The 11,373-nt window shown below is 37.8% G+C and overlaps 1 protein-coding gene across 1 annotated transcript; it reads right to left on the reverse strand.

The window, feature by feature from the left end:
* Positions 1-1,702: 1,702 nt before the first annotated feature.
* Positions 1,703-5,490, reverse strand: CCDC201 (coiled-coil domain containing 201). The gene is made up of 3 exons (XM_048940613.1): positions 5,352-5,490; positions 3,161-3,723; positions 1,703-1,873 (listed from the first exon to the last, which is right to left on the reverse strand). The coding sequence occupies exons 1-3, from the start codon at positions 5,488-5,490 to the stop codon at positions 1,787-1,789; spliced, it is 789 nt and encodes a 262-aa protein (XP_048796570.1). The 3' UTR covers positions 1,703-1,786.
* Between the last annotated feature and the right edge of the window lie 5,883 nt (positions 5,491-11,373).

Below are 11,373 nucleotides of genomic sequence, written 5' to 3' on the forward strand. Positions count from 1 at the left end.
GAAGATGACATTAAATGGAGGCATTTGAAGACATGAAAATAGGTTCAGGAAGGAGGCAAGAGTGACTCTGAAATGTAATTAGTAGAATGAGAAGCAGCAGCAACATCAAGATTTTCTGAGACCAGGGCAAGAAGCCTGAGAAAAGAATAAGTGCAGCTGGCTGTCTGGGATGGTACAAATAAACAAGAGAGAGATCTGGGTCACTTGGATTAAGTGTTGGGTAATGTGGCCAGACTAATCTATGCTTGTCCTACGGGTAGAGGAGGGTTTTATTCTAGCTTTGCACTTGTCTGATCTTAGTTCAGCCCCCTGCACAAATCACAGAAGCTGATAAAGTCCCTGATGAACATAAACACAAAGGAAATAGAAGCACATCTTCAACCATGCTATTTCTTTTCCCCTCAAGAGCAGCTTGAGATCTACATTCAGAGAGAGTTTCAGTTACCCAAGGAGCCTGTGGCGCCAAAACAATCTGCATAAATCTAACGCACAAGTAAGTGCCAGAACATTAAACATCAAACCAAGTGAGTATGCTTTGACTAGCAACCTGAGAGTCAGTATCACCCCTCCACCTGACTACCACAGAAATTAGCATTTGAGGACCATGCTGCTCCCTTGAGCAACACTGCAGAGTTTAAGGTCAGGAATTACTAGTAAAACATGTCCTAACTTTGCTTAAGTCTTAAAGGAAGCCATAAAAACCACAACTCTGCTCTTGTATTTTTGTGCATAACACAGCTGCAATTGGTTGGCAGAGACCATGGTTCTACTTGTCTATAGTTTAGGACAGGAGACAAGTTTCAGTGAGTGTAAAGGAATAACAATGGTTTCTCTTGCCTCTGTCTATAGCTTGCAACTCGATTTGAACAGGATCTCTCCCCTTTGGAGCAGTTCAGTAAGGGGAAAAACAGATTGCTGGCTTCAAAACTAGTAGAGTCAGATAAGCATCTGTACTACAACCACATCAGAACAGGCGTGAGTGGTAAATCTGTTGTGGGTCCCTGTCACTGAGACCCTACTGATAACTTAGAATTGACCTGCCTAAAGCTTACGTTACACGCAGCAGCAGGAACTAACACAAATATTATACTTTTGGGATTACTTTGACAAGTGCTTCACAGGCAGCTGCTTTAAGATAAAACATCAATCTATTCCAGCATCTTTAGAAAGGGACAAAAAAAAAAAAAAAAAAAAAAAAAAAAAAAAAAAAAAGAAATCAGCATACTTTCAAAACATATTTACATATTTGAGATAGTTACTGCTTTACTTGGCAACTGTGCAGTATGCTTAGAATACAGGCCAGATCAAACTCAGAACCAAATCTTCAAATCAGATAGTAATCTCTAAAGATTTGACTCCCAACTGGTGCCTCTCACTATTTCCTCATCTCCCCAGCTAATAAACATTTCTGATTGCATGTTTTTATTACTCTCTAGACGAGGAGATTCTCCACTGACAAACCAGGATTACATTCATGTGGCCACTAGGACTTTGTCACTTCAAGAACATCAACAACACTAGAAGATTTGAATGCTATACAAACAATTGTGATAAGTGGCAGCTGTGGCAGGATGAAGAATGATTTTTACTTAGCTCTCTCCATTCCTTTATTCCAGGCATTCAGCTATTGCAGATTAGTGTTGTCTTCCACATAGAAGCAGTAGCTGACATCTCTTAGACTTAATAGGAAGTCCAACAGGCATTGCAGATTAGTCAAATGTGCATTTTATTGGAATCTGCTATTCACAAAATAAGCATGAAACATCATTACTTTCAAAAAGTTTGATCAAACTTCTTCAATTGTTAATTCATGTTTTGTTGCTTCCTCGATGTTCTTCAGTTGGCGAAGCACCCATTCTCTTTGTTTCTTTCTCTGTTATAGAAAAAGAAATAGTCAGTCTGACCTGTTTAGACTTCATATGCTTTAAAAACAAGCACAGGTAGATTTGGGCTGAACATTTATTTGTTTTAAGCTAAGAAGCTTTAACTCAGAGTGAGCAGATCTTCCTGAGCTTTCAATATACTCGTGAACAATATGGAGAATAAATCCCCACAGATAAATTCAAGAAAACAGAATCTGATGGTTTGCACACTAGCACAACAGTCTTTAGACTCCAAATCCATTGCCTTATTCTCCTTTTTGTAAACTTGCCACCAAGTCCATACTTATAATCAAAGCTGCAGGAAGCTGAGATCTCTAATTCCATTTTAATCAAACAAGACCACCTGCATAAGGACTACTAATCTAAGCTTTTCCCAGGATACCTTACACTAATTGAAGGGTTGTATACAAGACCAACATTAGCAATAACTAGGATTCTTTCTATAAAACACTATGATTTCAATTAAACAGGCCAAATAGTAGATTGTGGGTTTTTTTGTTTGTTTGTTTTGTTTTTTGTTTTTTCTCCTGCATTTTCAGTTAAGTCTCCAACATGAAGAAATTTAAGAATTTTTCCAGTTAAGCCACTAATCTCTTCCCATTCTTAAGTTCCTCCTGCAGAGAGAAAAAAAAACAAACAACAAAACAAACTATTTCTGCAGTAGCATTCATATATTAACATGCAAGTGCAGAAGCTAAATTAAATACCAAATGAATAAATCACATCTAGTCTAGCTGGAATGATGTCACAGAATCTAAGAAGTTATCAGTATGAACTAGGACATACATTCATAGAATCATAGAATCACAAGGTTGGAAACGACCTATAAGATCATCCAGTCCAACCGTCTCCTCATCACCACTGCCACCACAAGCACTAAACCACATCACGCAGCACGTCATCCAGATGCGTTTTGAACACTGCCAGGGACGGTGACTCCACCACCTCCCTGGGCAGCCATTCCAGTGCCTGACCACTTTCTGAGAGAAAAAGTTCTTCCTTATGCCTAATCTAAACCTTCTCTGATACAACTTGCGGCCATTTCCTTGTGTCCTGCTCGTTGCCTGGGAGAAGAGGCCAAATTTCACCACAGCCTCCCTTCAGGAGTTTGTAGAGTGCAGTGAGGTCTCTCCTGAGCCTCCTCTTTGCCAGAATTATTGATAAAGTTGTGAAGATGTTGTATAACCACAATATTCTTCTATTACTAGAAAGATGTGCAAATACAGTACTGGCACAAAATTATATGCTATTTCACAGTATATGGAGAATATAATTACCACAATAGCTGTATCAGTTTTCTTCTTTTTCAACATTGGAGGATCTTTTATTCCTGGTATTCCAGAAATCATCCATGAAGATCCACTCTTGGGAGTTACTGCTAACTTCTCAGATGCTTTTGTGGGAGTTTGAGTCTCCGCACTTGAGACAACCTTTTCACTTGCCTCTACATTTGATTCATCAGATGCCAACACTGTGGAAAGTCGTTTTCTAGAATACGCAACTTGAGAACTATGGCTTATCTTTCTGCTGGAATCTTGCAAGTCAAATACTTCTGAAAACCTTTTTGGAGACATTTGAGGGAAGTATGCTTCAACACTTGCTAGTGATAGTTGAGCTACTGACCTACCTAGAGTTGATTTTGGCACTGGGGATATATAAGCTCTCTTACTGAGATCTTGGTCCTTGATTGACTGATTGATTGGACCCGAAAGAGATAGCATTTTTCTTGAGAACACTGAGTCCACTGGAGTGCTGTGTTTCACCACTTTCCTTTTTAGAGATCTTTTAACATCCCAAATAGAATCTTCTTCCTCTGACATCTGGAAGTCAGGTTTGCTGTCTTAAAGTAGAAAGAAAATTGCACCATTGCTCATATACTATAAAATGTCATGCAAAGTGTAACACAAACATGAAAATAAGAGCATCTCTCCACATGAATTTTACCTATTATATTGATGAATATTCTTAAAAGGGTTTAAGAGATTAGAAGACACTTATTCCTGTCTCAGCCCTCTGCATACAGAGCTCCACATAGGCTAAAACTTAAGCAATCCTATTATCTGTAACTTTGTTACGATAATTGTTTTTCTTTTTCCCCTCAGCATAAGCCTTGGGGTTGCAGTTACTGAAACTATAGAAGACAGCAGTAACTGTGGCACACCAAAAGAAATCAAATAGCATAGGAAAAATGAAAGCACACTGGAGTAACAGAGACATTCTGGTCCTACTCTAATTGCTATTTTGTTACTCTCGCATGAACAACCAATTTTAGAAAAAGCTTCTAATTCCCCCCCACTTGCCTTTTCAAAGAAAGTTTTACTACTTCTGAACTTTGATCCTAAAACACTTTGTACAGTTAAATTTACAGCAATGTCAAGATTGCTCTTTTGTGAGTTACTTCCCTACTTTTACAGCTGCATCAACAACAGAAAAGAACTCGTCTTCTTAAACCTGGAGAAGCCTAAGATAAATACACTTTAAAGTATAATTAGAATATCCATCTTAAGCAAGTATTCTAATATTATTCTAATAATTACTGAACTGTGTGGCTTCATGAGGTAATTCAGATATTTCATACATGCTGATTGTGTAAGACAGCAGCAGATTTTCAGTACCTATGTTCTGAGACCTCTATATAAAAGATCATGTATGGGTGAGCTGGACTTCTATGAGAAGAAAGGCATCAGCTCTTCATTCCTTGGAAGTGTTTTGCACCTGTGTAGAGTCTATGAGTTTGGTAGTGCCACACCCACTTCGTGTTTCTAGAGAGCACAAGATGGCAAACAGGGGAACTTGTTGAACTTCTTCAGTAGATAGGTGGTTTTTTTTGTTTTTTTTTTTTGTTTGTTTTTTGTTTTTTTTTGTTTTGTTTTGTTTTTTTTCCCTCTTCCTTAGAAAGAGGAAAGAGTAGAAATCCTTTATTACCCACTTTGAATAACTATTTCTCCTCCCATTTCTGCATGTTGCCAGCTTTCATGACTGACTATAAACAGCCCTGAGCTGACTGTTTTTAATCCTCCCTGTTCAGTCACATTAACTTCCCTTAGTCTTAGAAGCTTACTGGCAGCAAGTTTATATGAATAAGCTAGAAATGGAAATCAGCATAATAAGTTTACAACTCCTCAAATCCCCTCCCTACCCTCCAGCACTACTATACATTTTGATGCTTTCCCCTTACTCATTAAATAATGATTTATATGAGTAATTAAAAGCCTTTATTTGTACTCTTAAAGATAGCTTTTAAGATTGTTTCCAACCAAAGCTTTCAAGAAGAGCAAAATACTACACTGTACTTTAGACATGCTTGTAAGAAACACTTTCCCCCCCCAGTTGCATTAATAATACCATTTAATGACACCCAAAAGGGAGGGAGGAAGAGAAAACTAAAAATGGCAGAAAAAGTTTAAACAATTAAGAATGATAGGATCTATAGTAAAAGAACACATCAGCAAAAGAAAACAAACTTACCAGTGCTATTAAGTTCCATCTGAAGTCTTCTACTACTTCTCTCCTTTTCAGGTGATCTAACTAAAGATCCTGCTTCAATTCTTATAGCCCTGGTAACTTCCCAGCATTCTTTGCTGCAGAACCTCCCCAGATGATGCATCTGGCATTTTTTTAGGAGTTTCATTAGTGCTGCTAAATGAAAAAATGCTGAATAGTAACCTAAGATGAAGTAGTCATAGGAAAACAGGCTGTCCAAATCGTCTGTGTGCTAAATTTGTTGCTGCTTGCTATCTACTTCAATGACAATAAATCTAGTGATTTATTGGCTTCACATAACTGTTTATGGCATGTTGAGGATCTGTTACAAGATGGATGCTTGTTTATGGACATGTATCTGTTTCTATTCAGATTTTATTTTCTTTGTTTTTATTACCTGAAAAATTAATATTAGGAAAAAAACATGTTAAATCTTCAATGAAAAACTCTTCTTTTGAGAAAATAAAGGTAGTAAGAATACACTGAATATTGTTTTGCTGCAGTATGAATTTCACAGTGTTTGTAACTAACATTTGTGGAGATTACAGCACTAAAGAATTTTGTCTCAAACCATCAGCTCTTAGATGAGAATTGTATTGGTATGAAATGCTAAGGTTCACGTGGTGGAGGACCGTAATTTTTGTTTACAAAAAATCCAGCTGGACTGAACCAGCCCCACTAGAAGTGCTAGTGAACTTTGTGGAAGAAGGCAGCAAACAGCTGCCATCACAACACTGTAGAGCAAGCAGGGATGTGGAGGAATGCTTGCACAGATATTGGGGTAACCCTTTTTGACAAAGCATGAATTGTGGAGCTTTAAAATCTAGGTTGATCAGACAGACCTAATTTCAGGGCTTTATGTGGATGATCTGAGGTTGTAATACACACCTCAACAGGAGGTCAAAGGTCTGATCTTGCCAGGAGTTGAACTTGTGGTTGCAGGGAATATGAGCATTTCAAACCTAATAATAAAGCACTCTAGCTTGCTGTATTAATACTTGCACTATGAATAGAGAGTTGGAGCTACCAGTTCAATATTTAGGAATAACAGTCTGTCAATACGTGGGGTATGTTTCTAGGTTTAAATTGTCTGCCCCCGCCCCTAAGGAACTGAAAGAGAGCTCGAGAAGTTGAGGCACTTTAGAATCACATGGATTGCATAAGTAAATGTTCTGGAAATAAATAGCTGGTCCAGGTAAAGCTATTTATTTCCTAAACTCCCAGGGGAGATTCCTACAGGAATATTTTGAGAACTAAACATAAAATTATTTCAAGTTATTTGTGGCTGAGTAAAAGAAAAAAAATATCTTGGTCCCTTATAAACATAGAAGAGGCTAGACCAGCCCTTACCTCATTTTGACTATTAGTATTTAGTTTTCAAACTAGTGCCCTTGTGGCTTCATGAACAGACCCACCAGGTCATCCATACTGTGTCTTGCAGAGCTCAGCAAGGCAGTTCTTTATATAGCACAAAGCAGTGATGTCTTGACATAGTGTCGCAATGTTTGCGCTCTCCTGTATAAGTGGGACATACTACTGCCTGTCCCAGCAAGGGTGGGACGCAAGCAATGTTGTGCAGCATGAACCTACACAAGAAGCTTTTTGGTAGGTCTGAGTAATTTGCCAAGAAGTAACATGCATTACCATGGGACAATTTTTTTCCCCATAGTTTTCTGATCTAATCTGAGACTACACATTTTCAGTTGCTGCTCTGTTCATTTCTTCAATTCCCACTCTGATTATGTTGCTAAACAGTTCTGAAGACAACTTGAAGGCCAAACTTAGCACCTACATTTACCTAACATGTCAAATTGGTTTTGTATTTCTAGTTTGTTAAGTCAGAAATCTTGCAAAAGTGTCCCAACAGTGAGGAGTTTGATACAGTCTGTAGTACCAGACTTCTCCCTGCCCTTGTGACTAATCTAAGGGATTTTTGGTGTGGGTGATTTTGAAAAAAGTGCATAATAGACAGTAGGAATAGGAGCTGGTAAGTGCAGCTCATCAGTCTATTGTCTGATAAATCAAAGTGGGATGATCCTTTCTGGGAGAAATGGAAGGAAGGAGGAAGAGCCAGGGGAAGAATACAAGGAATGGTGAAGAAAAAGGCAAAGATAGAAGGAGACAAAGAGGAAAATACTTTGCCAATTTTACAGTGTAATGAAAAGAATAAACTAGAGGAAAGATTAGAGGAAGAAAGGAAAATCAAAGAGAAAGGAAATTATACTGTATTTCTTAAACAGTTTAGAAAATTTAGGCCTAGATTATCAGTTGTTTTTGGATGAAATCCCTCCACAATTAAAATCTAATTCAAATTATTATAATCTCTCCTTCCCCAGTTTGAGTTCTGTGGTGTAAAGTCAAATCAGAGTGCTCTAAGATTGTCTGACAGACTGAACTTCTCAGTGAAAACCAGAGTGCTGCATCTTATTTATCAGCATGAAGGCTGAAACTAGCAGGGAGCCTCATCATGAACTAAACTATACAGCTGTAGTGCCTTCCTTGGTCTACCCAGAGTTTTGATACAACGGGATGTGCAAAAGGAGCAGAACCTCTGTTTTCCTAAGTTGTAAGCATTTTGGGCAGCCATAGAGATTGAAATGCAAGCAGTCCAAAGCTTGTTTAGATATGTTGTATGGAGAAGTACACTGGGACTTTTCAAAGGAGCCTTAACCCTTTGTTTTCACTGATTGCAGTAGGAATTACATGCTTGGGTGCTGAGAATACTGAGATTTGTGAGAGGATGTATTATGGTGGCAGTCATTTAGTACGTATATTTCATGGAAATCTTCAGAAACCAAGGATTATAATCTGTGGTCTGTTAAACAAAAGCTATGCAAATTTATGGACCTGATCTCCAACAGTTTTGGAATTTAAGAAGTCTTTTCTTATTGTCAGTGAAACGCCAAATTATGATACTGTGATTACCGGAGGAAGAAAAAGCAGAATTTATTGCAGTATTGTGGAAGTGGTACCTTGCACCTGTTTTTTCAGTGTTACAATGACCTTTATTCCTGGTCAGAGACAAGATCAATGTTTTTTACTACACTGTCCACAGACTGACCTAAGTGCAGTACAGTTCCCATTCCAATGCCTGTCATAGTTATGACTCTTAAACAGTCTGAGGTGAAGGCTCCTGGAAATCCTAGACAACTCTTTACACAGAGTAACAAACTGTTTTTCAGATTTTGGGTAGTGTCCCTCTACTATGACTGGATCTGTTCAGCTGGATAGCAAGTCTGATTTTGCATACTAAAGCCCACAACATGGTTTGCTGGATGGATTTTGTAGCTACTCAGGAAGTCAAACTGTTGTTTAAACATCTAAATCTCCTTCCATATGATTAATTGCAGTGAGAGTATGAGGAATAACAAGACTGCTTCGTTTCCAAACCATTGCAAATATTCTTAAGTGCTTTTAATAGAAGTTAAAGTTAGAAAATTTCCATCTAGATCCAACAATTGCCTGGAATTAAAAGTGGTATCCTACCAGCCAATTTTTTTTTCTGCTTTAATGTCAGACTGAGTAAACAAAAGCCTTAAAGAGCACAACTTTATCCCCTCATGATGCATCGGGGTTCATAGACAAGGTCAGTGACGCATCCTCCCTTAGCAGGCCCAGTTTTGCCCTCAGATAGAGTGCTTGGATTCTATGTGAGAGCAGGATTAGGTTGTAAACATTTAAATAAGCTGGTATCTTATAAATTCAATTATAAAACTCTAAGGCAGTAAAAATTGTTGCCTCTCTTGGTTAAACAAGTTTATTATATACAAGTCCTTATTCTAAGAACACAGTGGGAAACACTAAACTGAGAAAAGTATGTTTCTATCCAGTGGTCTGACTGATTAATATTTGACTTTTGAAAAGTCTAGTTACCTAAATGGAAGAAACTTCAATACTAGTAGAGGTCATTAACCTGCATAAAATCAATGTGCCACCACCTGCCTTTGTAATTACGTCAATGACTCCTCTTCATTGTATGCCTATCCACTTCAGTCTTACCAGAGGGCCTCAATGTGTTCTATCTGCATGTTGTTTTTTTGCTAGACGGTGTCCTATACATTTTCTGCATGTTTCTACATCCCAGAAATCAAACAGGGTTAATATTCAACAGGGACTTTTCCTCAATAACGTGCTGTCTGTTTTCCGATTCGACTGCTCCTCTCTAATTATGTTGGCAGTGCTGCAGAGGAGCACATAATATTATTGCCTAAGTTCAATAAACATGCAGAGTAACTATAAAGTTCAGAAAAAAACAGTCATGCTTTTATGATCTCTGGCAACAGTATAAGCACAGTTTGGCCAGTGCCAAACAAATGTCTAACTTAAAATCTCTCAGTGATCAGAAAATGATGGATTTACTTTACTTTATTACATCTAATAATAAACAAAAAATGCTGTTTGAGCAGTGAAGTAGTGTTTCCAGACTATTACTTTGCAGAAGGTCAAGCCAGAGGTCTATCAGTGGCTCTTTCTTCTACTGAAATCTGATAGACAATTCCCCAGGTGATCTTAGCTGAGGAAGTGTTAGTGAAGGCACCAGAGTCCCACTGACTGAAGCAGTGGGTTTGTGATAGGAAAGCTCATCCACTTCATCTACAGTGGCATAGTAATTGATACATCCTGTTGATGAAATCCCTCATTGGCATCTTCAAACTAGGCCAAGTAAATTGAAAGGAAGACATTAGTAATATTCATAACTACTTGTTCATCACTAGCTTTTTCTACTTATTCGTTATTAATAATCGAATAACCAATTCGTTATTAATACAGCTAGACCTAGTAATAGTAGTCTACTCTCCGGTTATAAGTATAAAAACAGCAAAAGCCTGGGAGGTTTATATTAATGCAAAATTAAATGCCTATTCTCTGAGCCCTGAGCCTGAAAACCTGTGCAAATTATTATTGCAGTAGACAATCTGCACAGAACTGGATGTTTAGTATCAGATCAGGACTGATAGTGGCCTGGCTATACCTCAAGATCTCTGTCTTCAAATTCTATCCACAGTTTAATGAAAACCAAAATTGTCACAGACAATTTCTGCTACATGGGTTGCTTTCCAGATATATTTCTGTTTGTTCATTTTGTTTTCCAAAATAAACGTCCAAATGAGAAGATGGTCCATGGTTGGTACTTATATCATCATTTCATTCTGGTGGACAGCAGAACATCGTGTTCTGCCAGCAGATGCTGTGCATTAGGTTGTCTTATGTTCCCTAGGCTGACCTAGGGAATGGCTGCGAAACTGGAAAGCTTTGACATAGATGCATTGGCAATGCATCAATAATTCCTGGATTAGGTACACAGTGTTCACATTTTCCATTCTCCCCTTTCCCCCTGTTTCAAATTCAAAATATTCTCAGGTAACATTTTTAGACAAGAAGACTAGCTCTAGGGTGGTTTGTGGTGAAAAAATGCAGCGGCTTTGGAATTTCCTGTTCAGGAACTGCATTTCTACAACATAAATGACCATCCTGGTCCATAAATATTACCTGAGGATTTAAACAATCTGCTGCTGAAGCTACGTCATTATTTAAGTAATACAAATTCTCATACAATGTAATTATGTCTCTGAAGTAATTCAGCTGTGTAATGGATGAGAACAAAAAAATATACCTGACCTGGGTCATTAATCCAGAATATATGCTAACTAATTTACTAACATATGTGCGTGTACATATTTTATGCATGTTGTCTGTATTTATATACTTCACCCTTAAAAAATACAATGAAAGTTGAACTCTTTAATATTAAAAAAAAGCATAAAGTACTAATGTGGCATGTGGCAGAATGGCTCCAGTTGAAGATGAATGCCAGAATTTCAGTTTATTTGGATCCTTTTGACTTCAGAGCTGCTTTTATTGAAATTTTAGAAGGTTTGGCTTCCTTGGGGAAGAGGGAAAAAATAAACAGTTCTGCAAAGCCTCAAACAATTCTTCTCGCTAGTGTAAGGGCAAACCAAGAACAATTCCGTCATACTTACTGACATCATAATACTTCTGTACAACT

Source organism: Lagopus muta, chromosome 3 (assembly GCF_023343835.1).
Source record: "Lagopus muta isolate bLagMut1 chromosome 3, bLagMut1 primary, whole genome shotgun sequence".
Classification (NCBI taxonomy): domain Eukaryota; kingdom Metazoa; phylum Chordata; class Aves; order Galliformes; family Phasianidae; genus Lagopus; species Lagopus muta.

Excerpts from the sequence above, each read along its gene's own strand:
- CCDC201 (XM_048940613.1), bottom strand. The coding sequence starts at position 5,490 with ATGCATCATCTGGGGAGGTTCTGCAGCAAAGAATGCTGGGAAGTTACC. Across the intron at positions 3,724-5,351 it reads GATGGAACTTAATAGCACTG|ACAGCAAACCTGACTTCCAG; the intron begins GTAAGTTTGTTT and ends TTCTACTTTAAG. Across the intron at positions 1,874-3,160 it reads AAACTGATACAGCTATTGTG|AGAAAGAAACAAAGAGAATG; the intron begins GTAATTATATTC and ends TTTCTATAACAG.